Source organism: Cibotium barometz, chromosome 1, assembly GCF_041138505.1.
Source record: "Cibotium barometz isolate CiBa-2024 chromosome 1, ASM4113850v1, whole genome shotgun sequence".
NCBI classification, from domain to species: Eukaryota; Viridiplantae; Streptophyta; class Polypodiopsida; order Cyatheales; family Cibotiaceae; genus Cibotium; species Cibotium barometz.
The window spans coordinates 22,547,501-22,567,079 of NC_141046.1; the positions used below are offsets into that span (position 1 = coordinate 22,547,501).

At 47.6% G+C, this 19,579-nt stretch overlaps 1 protein-coding gene across 1 annotated transcript in view; it reads right to left on the reverse strand.

The window, feature by feature from the left end:
• Positions 1-1,812: 1,812 nt before the first annotated feature.
• Positions 1,813-19,579, reverse strand: part of AUG6 (HAUS augmin-like complex subunit) — a 117,086-nt gene continuing 99,319 nt past the window's right edge. Inside the window, exons 9-13 of the mRNA XM_086799085.1 lie at positions 3,546-3,671; positions 3,301-3,444; positions 2,958-3,207; positions 2,369-2,878; positions 1,813-2,214 (exon numbers count right to left, since the gene is read on the reverse strand). Coding sequence (XP_086655211.1) covers positions 2,150-2,214; positions 2,369-2,878; positions 2,958-3,207; positions 3,301-3,444; positions 3,546-3,671 — 1,095 coding nt within the window. The 3' untranslated portion in view covers positions 1,813-2,149. The remainder of the gene's footprint in view (positions 2,215-2,368; positions 2,879-2,957; positions 3,208-3,300; positions 3,445-3,545; positions 3,672-19,579) is intronic.

The window sequence follows — 19,579 nt, forward strand, 5'->3', positions numbered from 1 at the left end:
CAATTGATTAGTGACAATATTTAGACATAATTGGGTAATTACAAAGAAGCCTATAATTGACTTATATATACTCTTGGCTATGTTCACACTCACTTATGCCTTTGCCTCCACACTTGACCATACCCACGGCCCCCTTGTTAGCCTACTAGCCTTCTTATTTTAGCAAAAATGTGCATGGCCACATTACATGACCCAATATATGAACCCACTTCATTACACTCCAAAGGTAGGCATTTAAAAAGACTCCAAATTTAAAAAGGTTCCAAAGGTAGGCATTTGTTGAGTTATTTAATGAGATCCATCACTTTGACTCCAAAGGTAGGCAATTATTACAATTTAGCACTTCTACATATTTATTTTTTCCACCCTTACTTGCAAATGATAGTCATCGGATTGATGAAGATGTCCATGTCCGCTATATGATTGTTGCCTGCCCAATTGTTGCAAATTGAGGGGTAACTATTGAAGAGGTTACCCTTATCCTACTGCCAATCACACTTCGAGCTTAATAAACTACATCTTGACAAACATAAGAAAGAACACAAAAAGGGCAATCTACTCGTATTTTACTGAATGAAGGGTGTATACATGACTATAAAGGACACTCTCTCCACAAGTTGTCCCCTTGACATGCACGACTCTTTGCGTGCTACTAACTTTGGACATTACATCTATTTTTGTACAGCTTTCACCTTATCCTAATACACATTCACACACTAAGGTCTAAAAAACATTTTTAAAAATATGTTTTTGGAGCCACCAAATCTCCCCACAAAAAAGATTTTCCATCATGATAAGTTCTTGGATATAACTTCAGATGGATTCATCATATCTACAAAAACATGACACAAGCATTGAGGATCGCTATTGGCCAGATCATAGTCCAAACACACCGCCTACAATGTGAGGATTTCTCGCAAGCAACACTCACAATAAACTTACAACGTTTGTACATTGTGATTTCAAAGAGCTTGAGATAAATGAGCACTGTGGTTTTGAACAACCATAGACATTGCTTACCTGTGTCCAAGAAGTTGCTAAGGGTTGTAAAAATAGAATTAGCAAATCTTCTAGTTTTAGCAACAAACTAGTTCTAGGGCGTCCGTCCGCCGTCAACCCGGTTAAATATCGATCCCCGGCTGGCAACACCTTAATTTTGCAAGAAAACAAATAATATGTACAAGATAGTCTAAAAAGTTCAAAGACTAGAAAGCACAACTATAAGCATGCTAACAAAGCTCCAAGAAGATAATGGCAAGCTTTTAAGTGGATAGAAAAGCTTTCTCAAGGTAGAAAAGGGAAAGAAATACTGCTTTTGAAAGATAGCACTAGGATAAAATTGCATGTATCTAGACCCAAGATTTAAACGTGAGCACAATAATCTCATCAAAAGAACACCACCCCAAACGTGTGGAACAGGTAACAAAAGAAATAGTAAGAGAGACAAAAACCAATACACATGGTAGAAAAGCAGGAGGAGATGATATAAGGTAAGACATTTAAGGTAAGAAACTGGCTCTATTGACAAAATGCCTCAAGACTCCTCCATATGAGGAAGTATTACTAGGCCCTGGGAAGACCAATAAAGCGGAGAGGGGTTCAACATCATGAAGGAGGTGTCTTCAGGTAGTACCCTACTTCAAAACAGATGCCACATCGAGATGCACAGACATCGAAGTGAGGGCACTTTCAAAATGTCAAGGTATAGTTGGGCTGCAGCTTTCAGGCAGGAAACCCAGACTAAATGCGTTTTTGTGAGACGGGGGGTGTTACAGAAAATAAGAAGCAAGAATGACTCTTGAGTGACTTATGGATCATAAAAGAGTATGCATTGATAAATAAAAGAAAAGAGACTAAATGATTTTTCGGCTCGCTTACAACATAAAAAAAATGGCCAAACTGTCTTTACAATAGACCGGGGCACTTTTTCAACTCTTAAAGAAAGACCTACAAACTACCCTTTGCTGGCTCAATGACTGGAAACTGCTGTTAAGACGTATAATGATACAAGCATCAGAAATGCAGCATCAGCTTGAGGATACTTGATTGCAAGTATCACACCATATGTTACAAATAGGAAGTCCCAACCTGAGCTGAGCTGAATCCTGAGACACCATTGCAGTACAGAAACACACCCAAAAAAAAAGCATTACAAGGCAGGATTGAACCAGACTCCCTCCAAGGCAACATCAGAGAGCTCAAAATCTTCAGCTCCTGTAGAACATCAGGTAAATCTCAAATAAATAAAAGGGTAGAGGCTTCTCAAACAAGGTAATTCACCTCCATAAAACCGTCACAATCCCCCTTTCATGCATACAGATCTCTCTCACTTCAAAGCAACATCGAAGAGCTTGAGAGACAATTTTACCTAATAGATCATCATATATATTTGTAAACGACAACAACTCTGTGAGGAGAGGCGGGGAAAATGGGCGTGCCAATTCACCTCCGATGCTTTCTGATCCAGCTTCTACTCGTAGCATTTCAGGACCTGATAGAGAGCTGCCATTTCTTGAAAAACCATTGTAACTGAGACATTTGCTGGCTGGCTTGGAACCTCTGGCCTGCTTTTGTGACAAATCCTCCACCAGATGACTTTGCTCTTCCCGATCTCTAGGTATGTCAACTGAAGGCTTACCATCATATCGGTGGTACTCCTGAGAAGACCTCGAGGACTGTTTATTTGGGCTGGGATTCACTGCAGTTGATTCTAAATCCTCCTTGGCAAAGAGACTCCCTGACACAATAGGGGTGAAAAAATGCTTTATGCCATGTTCAGACCTTTCGGGTTTGATCTCCTCTAGTGAGTTACTATTTGTAGACAAAACAGCATCATGAACTGCTTGTCTTAATGATGCAAAATCGTCTTCTCTTTCGCCTGCAAAAAATGCATGGAGGATATTTGAGTCACTCCAAACTCAAATTCAATGTCAGCATACAGACAAAGTTGCCAAAACCTTTGAGCTCCGCTGTATTCATGTTTTGAACAGAAGCTTGCCCAGACAAACTGTCAGCTTCGGGCACCTCTGTCCCTCTCGCACGATGTACAGAGGCACGAGTTTTTTGTGGTTGCAATGATCTTCCCATGGTAGCAGGTGATAGTGAGAAAATCTGGGGCAGTTTCATTGCAGGACTTGGTGGTATTAACTCCAAATGCGATGTACCAGTCTTGACTACAAGTTCAGCCCCATGCCCTGTAGAAGCTTCCTAGAATCACACAATCTCTTTAGCCTTATGGCACAGCAACTTTTAAAACAATAGGGGGAGCTTTGCTCGTGCACAATAGGGGACTGGATATACCCTCAAAGGAACAAGTCTGTCAGAAACAGGGGATGCAATAGAGGCAGGAACCATGAGTGGTGTTGTCCGGCTCAATTGCTCTCGAAGTGTGGCAATTGATGCTTCCATGCCAGGCATGGACTCCTTTAACTGCCCAATTAGAAGCTGTGGGAAATGTATGATAGACATGATGAGCTTCAGAAACATGATATAAAATCTCACATGTATGAATTGCACATAAATTTGAACTTTGAAAACTCATCCACCTGAATGTTTGCAAGATGTTGCTTATGTTCAGCAAGGGTCGCTCGCAATGCTTGAGCGTGACCATTATCTCCGTCATCAGATGTTTGTCTTATCAAATCTGGACCTGTTCCATCATTCGATCTGGCCTACAATATCAATCAGTAGGCATCATTTAATTGTTACATAATCCTAAGTGCAAGCTATAGTCAACCAGTCTGGAAATCATAACAGTTGAGCAATCAGAGCATTGATGCCATGAAAATAATTCGATGTCTTTCAATAAAGAGACAATTCATAGATAACTCAGTTCGTAGGTGAGTGCTGGAAACCTGTCACATACATCAGTCAGATGATGCATGTGCCATGGCTTCATGACATGATGTGTAGGGTTATGGTTTTGTAAAGAATCAGCTCACCTTGTAAGTCCTAATCAAAAAAGAGAAAAAAGAGGCTATGTGCGAATTCAATTTAGCACAAACTAATGCAACTTAGCTCAAAGTTGGAGCTAACTTTTTTCCCCTTTCAAAAGGACCCCTCTTTCCTTACTCTAAAAATCTTCGACCAATCTTTTGGAGTAGCAAGCCAAGGGAGAGAAGATCAAGTCATGAAGAGTAACAGATTCATCCATTGATGCGTATCAGTCCAGGGCTTCCTATTGCAACAGATTTCAGTAATTACAACAAAAGGTCTACAAAAGAGTTTCCTAATCTCTTCATAGTTAGCTCAATATAAAATTTAGTTTTCCACAGACCTATCAAATCTCTTTTAAAATATCGTAGCTTTCTTAAATTTCGAAATATACAATAGATTAGGTTGAGAGAACCAAGTATTCTCTTTCCTCTTACTCCACTCTGTGTTTCAAAGTGATTAAAGAAATGCCACTAGAACCTTGATTGTGGTATCAAAGCATGCTTCTTCTTGTTACTTGGCATTAATATTAGAGCAGATGATATTAGAGAACATGATGATGCAAATAATGTTCATAGCTCACATGTAACCTTAAATGCAGTTGATGACTCCATGTCTGAAAGATCAAGCAAATGAATGAACACATACACGAAGAAGACAAGTTTGCAAATATAGATAGAGATTAATAGAGCACCAAGGTGGTTATTTCACCACAGGTTTCAAGGCAAATGCACACTTATGGTAGTGTTACGACGTGTGAACAAGACCTAACCAAGGGCACTTTCTCCCATGTGGTTTTCCCCTTGATATCCAGTGTGAAAGGACACTATCTATTGCTTTGTACTTTCATATTATTATGATGGATGGATATATGTGAATGGTTGACTCCATCACCTCCACTGATTCTCACTCTCAATTTTTTTGTTGTCACATGCACTCTACACTGTAGTGCATGGTGACAAGATGGCTCATCATCAGTGCATCATTGTACATCAGTAGGACCCTTTAGGATATGATTTTGTCATATCCTATGGCCCCATTGCGAGCCCGAGTCCGGGAAATGTCAAGCACAACCTACGCAGCTCTTCCCTCAGCCATAGAAGGTTGGTCAGTCAATCAAGTCCCTCAACCCACTTGAAGAGAATCATTCATGCATGTAGAACTCAATCTAAAAACCTTACGGCTTGCATTAGGTCATGGTCTGCATTGCATAGCATTCATCTCATGTGCATGTGTACCCTCCCTTAAACTCACTACCCTTTAGTCATAGCATTATAACCTTTGCATAAGCTTATGACCCAGTCGGCAACCCGGGGGGAACCCGGAACAATAATAGACCAACACTTCAAATACGAGACAAAACATGATAACACAGCGGAAGAACAACAAATAATACAATAACACCGCACTGAGCCGGAACAGCTGGCCCCCCTTAGGAACTTCTTTATTCACACATAAGTTTTTACAAGATACCAAGGTGCAGGTACATACAACAACGGATTTTCCACAAAGCATCAGCACAACTCTTGCGCAGACATCTATCCAAAACATAGCACTAAAAGCCATCCGAAAAACTATCTCAAAACAGTCCCATAATCAGCTCATAATCAGCCCCTAAAACAATCTGGTACAGAGCCCAAAACAGCCCCAAACGTCACACCAAAATCAGCCCCAAAAGAACTCCCAAAACTGTCTCAAAAACAGTCCATAAAACAGCCCACAAATGCGTCGACCGGCCCTGTCAGGCTCTCGAAGAAAGTGACCAGCCATCTGGCTGCCCTGGAAGAAGTCAACCAGCTCTATGGCTGTCCTGGAAGAAGTCGACCAGCCCTATAGGAGGTATGGAGCAAGTCGGCCAGCAGAAGAGAGAGAGAAGGCTCCAAGGGATGCGCCTCATCAAACAGCCCCAAGCTCTACTTTAATAGAGTCGACTAGCTCAATAATAGCTGTGCTTTTCCTTTTGGCCCAATATAGTTGAACTTGCCCAAAAATATCAATTTTATGCTTTTCTTGGCTTGTACTCCAAGTTTTAGCCCAAAATATCAACTTTATGCTTTTCCCAAACTTGCTTCCCAAGTTTCGTGTAGGCGCCTCCTTTTGTCCACCTGTTCATGCCCAAAATAATAATATGTCCAGCCCGTCTTTAATGATATGTGAACACACCGACTTATAAACATTATAAGTCTCTTTAATGATCAAAATCCCATGCTGCTCATGCTGCGTAGCCATCTTTCAGGCCAAACTTAGCCAGTTAATGCTTCAACTTTCTACTGTGGAAAATCCCCGTTCACACCTTGGTTCCGCTCCATGTGTAAAACACTGATCAAGACTAATGAAGGGACCAAATGGTGACAATATTTATCCAGTCGTGTAGCATTAGAAGCCAACCGACCTCCCTAAATGAGCGTTCCACTCATTCTTTCATAAAAGCAAGCATTCAATCAATCGGTCATCATCAAGCATAGATCGTCATTCCGGCGAAAGCGCATCCATACCTCTGCTCATCTCTTGCAGAAAACACAGCATATCTCAACCTACATATTCAGCATCTCATCATTTCTTCTCGTGGAAACATTCAGTTCATAGTTCGTAACTTTGAACCCAATACCTATGATAGGACTTTGACTCTCTTTCAAAATGAAGAAATGAAGATGAATGGAGGCAAGCCAAAACAACCATAGTCTAGTACCAAACCCCAACAACAACACTCTTCATAGCAGTTCTAAAGATACTCCATCTTCTAAAGATACTAAGAAGGACAGCAATTCTAGCTCTAGTTTAGGCAGTAAGGAATCCAAGCCTAAGAAAATCCCCGAAGAAAAGGCTACAACCACCATTACTGGACACTATCTTCCTCCAGAGGAGGAAAGAAAGTATCAGACAAAGAACCGTTGTTTCTATTGTCATATCATTGGACATGGTAAGAGAGTTTATCAAAATGAGCAAGCGGAGCAAGCCTCCAAACAGCCTTTTGCCACAATTGCCATAGCATCTTCCGCTCCTCCATCATCACCTGCTACCACCAATGCGATTCAGCTCATACCTTCTATTCATCCCATGCCATCCGTGGTGTTTGATGCTAAGGAGGAGGATGAGGTTGAAGCCACAAAGAACTTATTTGAACTTTTATGGCTCTGCCAAAGACCGCCAGTTTGTAGTCCTTTTTGACATGGGCAATTCTAAGAACGCCATCCCTCCCTAGTTGGCTACCGAAATGAGCTCTACCTTTGTGCCCTATCATTTGGAGGTGGACGGGTTTACACCACCTGGTCTCCACACCCACATATCTCAAAAGGCACAACAGTTTCTTTTCAACTTCAAAAGACCTCATTCCAACCAGATTTCATTCTCTCTCCTCTTTTGGGGTGTGACATGATCTTAGGAATCCAGTGGTTTTGCCAGTATGAATCCATTCCCAATTGGGAGCATGACACTTTTACTATCTATAACGATTTTCCTAAGCCTGTTATGATTCGTGGGGATAGGAGCATTCTCGACATTCCATTGATTTCTCATATCCAGGCCCGACGAGCTATCTGCATGGGAGTGGAAGAAGCATAGATTTATGTTCGTGCTCGGACAGCTTCCACCTCATCGTCACCAGTTGTCTCATCTTCATCTTCAATCCCTCAGTTGGCAGATCACCTTTCTCGATATCAGGACATTATGCTTATGTACGATCTCCAACCTAGTCTCCCACCCTCTCGTCCTAAGGATCATCATATCAATTTGGTCCCTAGGATAGAACCTCCTAGCAAGTTTATATATCGTCTTTCCAAGACTTTAGAGGACGAGCTAGAAAAGTAGTTATCTATAACAGAGACCTTTTGGGTGTAATCACAACACTCAAACATTGAAAGCCTTTTCTTGATGGTCAAGTTTTCACAGTAAACATAGACCACCAAGCACTTAAGTGGCTCCAAACGATGCCAAATGCCACTCGAGTGATCAGCAAGCCAAATGGAGTCAGATCTTCCAACAGTTTGGAGGAATGATCGAGTACATCCCTGGTAAGCATAATCAAGTTGCAAATGCTCAGAGTAGAAAGACCATTTCGGAGTCTTATCATTCTCGAGATCTCTGGAAAAGACTTGGATAGCATGAAAGATCAGTATGTAGATTCCACCAAGTTTGGTACTCAATACAATTTGCCCCTCACTTCTAAGCCTGGCCATTATTCAGTGCACAGACAGGCAAATAAGTCTAGACAAGATGTCCACTTCAAGGAAGGGGATTCGATCCATTTGCGTATCATGAAAACAAGTCGGCAAGCGTTGTCCCAAGCTTTCTTTCCGTAGTTTTGGTCCTTTTCCTATAGTTCAAAAGCTAAGTGATGTCTCCATGAAGTCAAACTTGTCTAACAGTTAGAATATGCACTTATATTGATTCCCCACATCTATAGCAAAGGACGGGACGATTGCGGGATTAGCGACTTCGAAGCTCGCTGAAGCTCCCGCCCCCCCTCCCTGCTCACGTTGCCTACACAGCTGCGCCCGTCGCCTTCCCTGCCTGGTCGCCCCCTCGCCTCCCCTCGCTCCTCGCGCCTCCCCTTGCCCCCCCCGCCTGCCTTCGCTGCTACGCCCTGCATTGCCCGCCGCCTATCCATTAGCCCCCCCCCCCCCCCCCCCCCCCCCCCCCGGCCTGCATTCGCTGTTGCGCCCCCTCCCGCCTGCCTTCGCTGCCGCCGCCCTGCTCTGCTCGCCGCCCTTCCTCACCTTCGCGCCCCGCCCCCTTTCTTCGCGCCCTCCTCCCCTCTGCAGCGCCCCGTCCCCCCCCTCCGCCAGCTCGCTTTCCTCCCCTCCCTCTTGCGCGCAGCTCCCGCCCTCCCCCCTAGGGTTTCTCCTTCGCCCCCCCCCCCCCCCCTCTTGCTTCCGCCCCCAGGGGGTTTTGTTTTCCTTTGTGCTCCGTCTTCCGCCTCTCTGTGTGCAACTCGGTTCTAGCAGGATCCCGCCTTCGCCGCAACTTCAGACTCTGATGGAGGCTCCTCCCGCCCCGCCTCAGAGGGACTCATCCGCAGCCCCCTCGCCCGCCCCTGAGGACACCCCCATCAGGCTTTCTCTTTCGCCAGAAGAGGAAGCGAGCCTCACCGCAGAGGTGGAACGCCTCCAGGCTCATTCCACCATCTGCCGTATAGTCGGCACTCGCCCCAGCAGAGGGGAGATCAAGGATCTTCTTCAGGCCCACCTTCTTGCAGATGTGTGTTTCAAGATTAAAGGGTTGCTGAAGGAATTTGAAGCTTGGAGTCTAAAGCATGTGGATCGAGGCCATTTGCCAAGGTCCTTGCCATGAGTCCCCTTGACATCAGGGGTGCTCGGGCTTTCTTCAGACCTTGGCAGCATGGATTTGACCCAGCAGCGGCGGAGCAGGGAGAGCGCCTTTTCCATGTTACAGTTTGCTTCCCTGGACTCCGTCGGGAGTATCTTCCGCTCCTCTCCAGGCTCGGAGCATTGGTGGGCTCGGTACTAGAGACTGGCCCCTCAGCAGCTTCAGTGGTGGCCAGAGCAGCTGGGCTACCTTCGGTCAGAGTGTTGGTGTCTGACATCTCCTCCCTTCCTAAGGTCATTCAGCTACCTAGGATAGGGGGGGATGGATAGATCGGAGAGTGGAGTTCTCGGGGCTCCCGAATCAGTGCTTCATTTGCAGGCAGGTCGGCCATCTGGCCAAGCCCTGCCCTCGCAGGAGACCCCGACCCTCACCACAGCAGCAGGCTACTGATGGCCCGCCCACAGATTCGGCTCGGCAGGCTGCCTCCGGGACACCTGCTCAGGCCACAGAGACCTCGGAGTGGCAGCCTGGACAAGGGCGCCGCCGAGGGAGACAGCCACAGCAGCACGCCCAGAGACCGCTGCAGCAGCAGCCACAGTCTCAGCCTCACTGGGTTCCCGTGAGGAACAACTTTTCTCCCCTCCAGCAGGAGACCCCCACGGCGACGACTGAGGACCAGGAGATGCCAGCACCCCCTCCTTCACCCCCCCCACCCCCGTCCTCTCCCACCGCCTCGCTTCCACCATCGCCTCCTCCCGTCTCCGCTCCGGTTTCGGCAGCGGCTCCCTCCCCACCCCCTTCGCCCCCCCCTCCTCCCCCTCTGCCCGCCTCTCCTTCCCGGGAGGCCCTGGCAGTCCCTTGGCGTTCACCTGCAGTCCGGAGGGCGCTGAGCAATGACCTCGCTCGAGCATCACAGAGGAGACCTACTATGCCGATTCGGGCTACACGGATTTCATCTATCCGCAGTCGGCTGAGTCGCCTTGGCATTAGTCAACGCTCAGAGGCTTTTGATTATGCCTTCACACGACTTTTTGGAGCAGAGGGCCCCCATGAGCCAGCACCCATCCGAGTTCATGTAGTGATACCTCCGGCCTGCGGGGAGGAGGCACTAGACTTAGCGGTGGCCTTCTCGTTCCCTCTATGCGGCCCTTGCGACCGGGAGTGGACTCTAGAGCTCGCTCTCAGCACTTTGAAGACTCAGGCAGTTGAGTTTTCTCATCACTTGAGCGATCTGGAGGTGACAGATGTGATAGGCCGACTTTGGGAGTTGGCTCATTTTTTCTTGGATCCCGGGAGTGTGGATACCTCAGGGATTCGGCATTTGGTCGTTCGCATAGTGGCAGACTTAACACGCGACCCTGGATATGTGTGTATACACGAGGTTGCTCTGTCAGAGCGGGAGGCAGTCGCCATGGGCCACAGCCACTGGCGCCTGATCCGGGATTCTTGCAGTACACCAGGTGGGCAGATTCGCAGCCGCTCGGATGGGGACTACTCTCCATCCAAGCTGCTTGCGAAGGCCCGCCGTACGGCTGAGACAGCATCCACCTCAGCAGGGCATCCATGAGGATCATCTCATGGAATGTACAGGGCCTTGGGGGAGCACATTTTATACGCTATCGTGGTTGCTTGAGGCAAGAGCTTCAGAGATGCCTGGTTGGTGGTAGCATTGATATTTTGATGATGCAAGAGCACCACTTGGGTGAGAGCAGGATCCGGAGATATGGTTCGGTGATGCCTGGTAGATGGGACACTTTTTGGTGTGCAGGGTTTGGTCCTTTGGGTGGACAGGGAGGAGTATGCATGGTCATTGCAGATGTATGGCGGCAGGCCATTGTGGATCGAGGGATCATTGTGCCTGGTAGAGCACAGTATGTCATTCTGAGGATGCATGATGAGCTATTGGGCGTGCTCAACGTCTATGCGCCCAATCATGCTAGTGCCAGAGCAGAGTTCTGGACCCAGGTTACGGATGCATTGCCAGAGGCCGCACATTGGTGTGTCGGGGGAGACTTCAACATGCTTGAGGACCCGGCAGATAGGGTGGGAGGCAGTCATGTTACAGTGCACGGCACGGAGCTTGAAGCTTGGGACCGGTTTTGCATGTCACTGAGGATCACTGATGCATGGCAGCATGGGGCTTTCTCTCGGTCTCAAGACAGTCTTAGTTTCTCTCGGTCGGATCGCCGGCAGGGAGGGACTAATCTATCACGGATTGATGGCTTTTATGTGGGCGACTGGTTAGGGGAGCGAGGGGGCTCCGTCGGCATTCTCGCTGGCACCTCATTTTCAGATCATGCGCCAGTTATCTTGACATTGGAGGAGAGGACACGGGAGCCCAGCTTGCAGTTGAGGATCCCAGAGAGGGTACTTACAGATCCCAGTCTCGTTGAGGACATTGAGAGGATCTGGCATGATAGTCAGTGCTCTCACCAGGATGCAGCGGGCCAGTGTGCCCAGGGACTCATCGATCTTAGCTCTTTTCTGCACGCTGCAGCTTTGACACGGCTGGGAGAGATTCGCGAGCGAGAGCATCGGCTGAGACGCAGCCTTGCTTCGCTACAGCGCCTTCAGGAGCAGCAGCCTGCATGTGAGTGGGTGGCGTGGAGGTTAGAGAGGTAGAGGAGCAGAGACATCAGTTTTACTATCGTCGTTAGGCCTCTCAGTGGACACAGCTTGGTGATAGAGTGACTGGAGAGTTTTTTGAGATCACTGGACCCCGTCATGCGCGAGCAGGAGTCCGCCAGCTTGGTAGACCGGATGGATCGGTAGCTACTGAGCTCGAGGAGATCAGAGCCATTGCCACTGCATTCTATAGAGACCTGCTTTCAGCGGAGCCAGCCACCACTGAGGATCGAGATGTTTGCAGACAGACTGTGTGGGCCCATGTGCAGAGGAGGGTCACAGACCGTATGCGTACAGTTCTAGGTGCGCCTCTGTCAGAGATTGAGCTTGCCGAGGCCTTGAGGGTCCTGCCGCGACATAGTTACCCAGGGGAGGACGGACTGACGCCGGCCTTTTTTATGCGCTATTGGGACCTTTTGGGACCAGGCCTCCGCAAGGGCTTTCAGCATGTTTTGGACACTGGGGTGATGCCGCAGAGCTTTTCAGAGGGCTTGATCTATCTTATCCCCAAGGGGGAGGGAGTATCAGATGATATTCGGCATTGGAGGCCTATTACGATCCTCAATACTGTCTACAAGGTCTTAGCAAAGGCCTTGAGTTTGAGGATCCAGCCCTTCCTAGGGGAGTTGATTCATGCTACTCAGACAGGATTTGTCAAGGAGCGCAGTATCCTTGACAACATCTTTACTTTCTGGGAGGCGACGGCCTGAGCTACATTTCTTGGCGAGGACTTGGTCGTGATGCTTCTCGATTTTGAGAAGGCATACGATAGAGTTGATTGGTGTTTCTTAGAGGGCACTATGCTTCGCCTGGGTTTTGAGCGAGGATGGATCAGAGGGGTGGCGGCTCTGTATTCCACAGCTCGCAGCCAGGTGTTGATTGCAGGAGGACGGGGGCCGAGTTTTGAGCTGACCAGATCAGTCCGTCAGGGGTGTCCCCTCGCCCCTTTTCTTTTTCTCTTGTTTGAGGAGCCTATGAGCATGTATTTGACGGCAGAGGAGGTTGGTTTGAGAGGACTTCAGTTCCCAGTCCGGGGGGAGGACCTGCTCGATGCTGAGTTTGCAGACGACACGGGCTTATTTTTGCATGGCCAAGAGGCCAATCTTCTTCGGGCAAAGCAGTCGCTCCAGGTTTTTAGTGCAGCTTCGGGAGCATTGATCAATTGGCGCAAGACAGTGGCCTTTTGGATCAGTAGTGCTCCCACTCCGGCATGGAGCCCGGACCCCAGTTTTAGATGGATTCCTCCAGGCACAGCAGTGCGGTATTTGGGATGCCAGATTGGCCTAGATTTGTCACCTGAGCAGCAGATTGCCCCGCTTCTTCTGAGCATTCGGAAGAAGCTTTTGTATTGGAGTACAGCTCGACTATCCTTGGCTGGGAGGGTGGTGGTGGCAAATCAAGTGCTATTAGTGACCATGTGGTACATTACGTCTTGCTGGATCTTCTCGAGCTCTTGCATCAGCCAGGTACAGAGGCTGATCACGAACTTTCTGTGGTCTGGGGGCGGGACGGTCAGCCAGCTCGGGCAAAGGTTGCATGGGCAGTTATTACACTTCCGCTGGCTCAGGGAGGTTTGGGCATTATAGATCCAGTCGATCAGAGTAGAGCCTTATTGGGGAAGCTTATTGTTCGGGGGTTGCTTCCAGGCGCTGAGCCTTGGAAAGAGCTCCTCTTGCAGCGGCTGCAGGCTCGGGCGCCCCCAGCAGGGGGCACTTGGACACCAGAGATTCACTGGATCTTCATAGAGATGAGGAGGACAGGCCTCTATAGAGGATGGGAGGACAGATTTGCTTTGAGTATCCTGAGAGCTTGGGAGCTGCTGAGACCGGGGCTCTCTCAGCGAGCTCCTTCTTATGTTGAGGAGCGAGCCAGACAGCCGCTCATCTGGAGCCCAGCGGTTCGCACAGAGCAGGGTCATATGCTGGGTTCTCGGCCTCGTCTAGCCTGGGGGCCTTTAGCGGCAGGCCCAGCTCGTAGTTTTGGAGACTCGCAAGCCTTCTGCAGTCTCCCAGAGGAGATCCAGGTGGAGAGGCTGAGTCACTTCAGAGGGGGGTTGATGATGAGGGATGATATTCAGGAGGCACTCACAGAGGAGTGGTTCACGCCTCTCGAGCCAGTGGCCCCACGGTGGATGGGAGCCTTTACACAGTTGGAGATCCTGATTGCTGTCAGAGCTTGCACTGAGGATGGCAGTTGCCTCTACTGTGAGATTCAGGATGAGGGCAGACTCCAAAGAGTGGAGGTGGAGTCGCCTTTGGTTGCAGAGTGCACCTTTCAAGGATTCGGGTAGTGGCCGCCGCTTCTCGGAACTGGCATATTGACCCCGACCCTGCTGATGTGCTCTCGGATTCCTTGAGGCCACAGCGATTACCTTTTTCCAGTATACTGTTCGGCTGGGGCGGCGTATTTTGACGGCGAGGAGGACGGTCTCTCCAGCGGCAGCGGGGCAATGGCGGCTACAGGGACTCTCACAGGAGTTCCTGGAGGATTTTGGGCTCGGCTCTGGGCTAGTCGACAGGCCCGCAGGATCTCGACTTTTCAGTGGCTGGTCGCCCACAGGGGCTCAGCAGTTGGCACTTGGCTTGTTTACAGCGGTCTTCCGGCGGCCTGCGTCCGATGCGGCCATCCTATGGAGAGACAGAGACATTGCCTTTGGGATTGCCCTCAAGCGCAGCAAATTTGGCTGCGGATGCTGCGTATTCTGGCCCCCCTCTCTCCAGAGGGTATGTTTACGTGGGGTGCCGCTGCTTAGTCGTTATTAGGAGCCAGCCTCGCCTGGTTCCGGCACCGGATTTCTCGTCCGCCAACTGGACACAGGAGAGGGATTTACGATGGGAGCTCCTCAGCAGCCTCACCATCTGGTTCACCTGGAGGGCTCGGTGCTTTACGGCCTTTGAGGGGAGATTGGAGCCACCAGCAGAGACTGTACGGGGGATTTGGCAGGAGTTGATCCACACCCTGCGAGGACAGTACGACCGCATCCGGGGAGACTCGGATGAGGCGATCTTGCGGCGCCAGGCCTTTCACACCACTTGGCGCTGTGGCCCCTTCTACACCTTACACACGGGATCCCCCCGTTGGCACTACAAGCCATATGTTTGGCTCTTCCCCCCCCCCCCCCCCCCCCCCCCCCCCCATTGTATGATTTAGCCTCTCAGTCCTTTGTACTGATGCTTGTATTTTGCAGCACCTAGGGAGAGTCTCCCGGGCTGCCATGCTGTATTCACTGCTCTGTTTCTCTTATGAGCAGGAGAGAGCTTTTGTAGCCCTACGGGCGTTTTTTATATAACTAATGAAAGGATCTTTTCTCGGGAAAATATATATATATATATATATATATATATATATATATATATATATATATATATATATATATATATATGCACTTATGTTTTCCATGTTTCTTCACTAAAACCATATGTTGGTCCAGAAGTTTTTGATGTTTCAGAAAAGCAACAACCATACGTGGTTGACGAAGCAGAGGTCATTGAGCCTAAGCAGATCCTTCTTTATCATTGGAAGCATGGTTCCGGTCAAAGACTCCATCAGTTCGACACGAAGTTCCAAGATCGAGATACCATGAAGCAAATCAACTAGACGAGTTCTTTCTTTCAAGGATACCCCACGTTGGCAGATTACTTGGAAGCCATGAACCTGCCGCCAAGCTAAGCAGGAGGAAATGTCACATGCACTTTGCACTGTAGTGTATTGGGACAAGATGGCTCATCATCAGTGCATCATTGTACATCAGCAGAATCCTTTAGGATATGATTTTGTCATATATCATAGCTCTATTGTGAGCCCCAGTCTGGGACATAACAAGCACAACCTACATAGGTCTTTCCTCAGCCATAGAAGGTCAGTCAGTCAATAAGTCCCTTAACCCACTTGAAGAGAATCATTCATGCATGTAGAAGTCAATCTAGAAACCTTAGGGTTTGCATTAGGTCATGGTCGGCATTGCATAGCATTCATCTCATGTGCATGTGAACCTTCCCTTAGCCTCACAACCCTTTAGCATAGCATTATAACCTTTGCATAAGCTTATGACCCAGTCGGCAGCATTAAAACATTATAAACAACATATATCATATTTATCTAGTCTTGTAGCATTAGGAAGCCAGCCGACCTCCCTAAATGCATATAAATACCTAGCATTGCACTCATTCATTAATTCAAGCAAGCATTCAATCAATCGATCATCATCAAGCATAGATCATCATTCCAGCTAAAGCGCATACATACCTCTGCTCATCTCTCACAAAAAACAGAGCACATTTCAGCCTACATATTCAACATCTCATCGTTTCTTCTCCATCCTCCCTTCTCCCACAGAATTGCAATCCTCCTACAGCCCCTTGGAAGAGTGCATTGGCATCAAGATTGGTCATCAGTGGTGCTTCAACAATAGTGTGTAGTCAACCCTACTCTTGGTCTTCTGAAGGTCTTGCGTTTGGCTCATCTATAGTCTCAAAGTCAGTCCTGCAGTCATTCTCTTCAAAGAAATAAAGCAAATACTCCTAGGAAAGGAGGGGGCGCTTCAGTGGGTAATTGGGACCCAATACTATGTCCAAATCTTTAACCCTTTAAGTTTGAAGTGATAAAGTGGATTGCTAAAGACTCACGATACTGAAGGCAGTGTGAGACTTTGTGTGACAGGATCCTTTCATCTACGCATAATTCTGCTGCATGTTACATGTGCTCTCTCTCTCTCTCTCTCTCTCTCTCTCTCTCTCTCTCTCGTTGTGGCTGTCCAACATTTGGTATCAGAGCTGGCCTCTCCCTGGAGGGAGCCCCCACCGGACTGCTTGGACTTGCTTGCCTTAAAGCTCCAGGGGACGGACATGTGTACACCTGCAAAATATGTTGTGGTTGAACCTGTGAACACCTATGAACTTTTGCCGCCCATCCGCTCAATCCCCTTGGTGGCGCTAGTGTCGCCAGCTGGCTGACCGGGCAGCATAAGTGCGCAGTGGACCGTCGCCGCCTAGCGAGTGGGCGGTGCTGCAACCACAATGAGCGGCCCTCAGCCCGCTTTGAGACTTACATGGCAAAGGCCACATTTGCTTGCGATTTTGGAACCACCTCTCCGTCGATGTTCCCATTCGGTCATCCTCTCCATCGCCGTTATCATCTGTCACAGATGCCATCTCATGTCGCCGTTGGCTCTTTCACTCCATCGCCATCTCAGGTCACCGTCAGCTCCTTCATTCTATCACCGTCGCAGTTGTTGTCCCATCACCATGTTGTGTTGTGCACCTGTGTTGTTGTTCCATCCTTCTCTCCGTCATGCTGTGCCATGTGCCTGTTGTACCTACCAGCTCTGGTTTTTGCTATCGCCACCCACATCGTCACTATCGCCTGAAGGACGTCGTCACCAAGTAGTTGCTCCCTATCGAACGTCTACACATCTGCACTTTTGAATCCACTAATTTCATGAGGCTTTAAGGTTGCATGTACTATAGTATAGAGTGAAGTTTTGGGTCTTTTCTCAAATCCATGCAATTCAGTGCAAATTCAAGCCAAATCTGTATACTTCTTTTGGGGGTTTTCTCAAATTCATGTAATTCAACACAAATTGAAGCCAATATTGTTTGCAAAATTTGGGGCTTTTCTGTTTGCAGCATGTACCAAGGTTACATGGCGGAAAAGATTTCACAAATATGTACACACATTGAGTTTTTTTGGACACTACATAAACTCTACATCAAGAATACTCATGCTTGAGGTTGGCATTTTTGCACGAAAAAAGTTTGCAAAGGAACATTGGGTTGCCAGCCAGTGCACATATGTGTTTTTTACTTTGCTTGCACGTATTACAGACTACCGTGTGGATTTTGACATCATGGCTCAAAATGCGATGGATGTATTTGGTGTGCTATCTCAGGAGGATAAGCTACATGGATAAAACTACTCCTTGTGGAGTTTCGTGATTCGGAATCTGTTGGTAGCCAAAGGGCTTTGGAAAATCGTGTGGTGATGACACACCCCCACCTACCTTGCAGCCAACCACACCTCGGAGGGGAGATACTGAAAGAGCTCCAAGAGCCAAGGTAGAATATCTTGCTCCTACACAAGAGCAAAGAAGATGGGATTCTAGGGATGCAATGTACCCTTTCTGTCAAGACGTTTATCATTCTACACATTTGGCCTTGCAAGACAACGAAGCTTGCAAATGTACCATGTACGCAACAAGGCAAGGGTTGCCTACTTAAAGAGGCAATTCGATACTCTTTCTATGGACGAGGGTGCTCTAGCAGGAAGAACAAACAAGAGTAAACCTATCCAACAACTGTGGTCGTGACACGGCATTTTCAGCCAACGAAAAGAGGAAAGCAAAGAGCTTTAAGCATGGAGGACACCATTCCAATAAGGCCGGTCATGGTCAGCCTGCTTCTCGAGGTGATACGTTTGAAAAAGGGGATGCCAGCAAGCCAAAAAAGATGGGAAAATGTCACTACTGTCATAAGCCTAGCCACTACATAAATGGATGTAGAAAGCGGATGGCAAGAAAGATGCAGGTAATGCAATAGTAGCCACTGACAGTTCTAATGACAAAGCAGAGCAGACTGCTAATGTAGTCCATGAGGCATTTTTGGTCACATGCAATAGTTACTACACAACAAGATATGTCTTTGATTGCATCTCACAATAAGGATGTAATTTGGTATTTTGATAGTGGTGCTTTGAGCCATATCACTACTTGCAAAGATGTATTTCAACACTTGGTTCATGCTTCTAATGGCCACACTACGTGTAGATCATTCTACTTATCTAGTGAAAGGGACAAGCAAGGTGATGCTTGTTGCAGCCAATTGTGCAAATGTATCCATGACAAATGTATTGTATGTTCCAAGGATAAAGCAAAATCCGCTCTCTTTCTCAGCCATAACCGATCAAGCTTTGGTAGTTGAATTCGTAGATAAGAGGTGTTTAGTCAAGGACCCTTCAAGGGATTATGTTATAGTCACTAGTCACTTCTGGAACACGATGCAATGATTTGTATAAGCTAGACAGCTATAACAAGTGTTCATATGATGCACATACAGTAGCTGCCCACACTCCTGCTATGCATGATGCACGACTATGGCATGCTTGTTTTGGGCATGTAAACTTTGGAAGCTCAATGCTTTTGCAAAAGCATCATAGGATTGAGAATATGCCACCTCGAGTCTCCAACAAAACGTATATGTGAGGAGTGTATTTTGGGAAAGATGCACCACAAACCATTTCCCAAGGATGGAGCTGTTAGAGCTGACAATAAATTGCAGCTCATACATAGTGATGTATGTGGTCCGATACGGACACCATCCCGGGGGGGGGTGTCTTTACTTTGGAACATCCATTGATGATTACTCAAGGTTTGCTCGGGTATGTCATCTGAAAGCAAAAGCAAATGTGTTTACTTGCTTTCAACACTTTGTGGCAATAGCTGAAAATATGTATGGATGTAAAGTGCAGATCCTCCACTCAGATAGAAGGGGAGAATACATGTCTAATGCATTCAAGGATTATTTGTTTCAAGAGGGCATCAAACATCAGTGCACTATGCATTATACACAGTACACCACATCAGAATGGTGTAGCTGAGAGAAACAACAAGTCTCTCATGGAGATGGTGAAATGTATTGTGATAGCACAGAAGTTGCCTCATACCTTTTGGATGGAAGCCATCATGTGTGCAACCCATGTGTGGAACAAGAGCCCAACAAAAGCTTTGAAAACCATAACACCATTTGAGGCTTGGTACAACAAA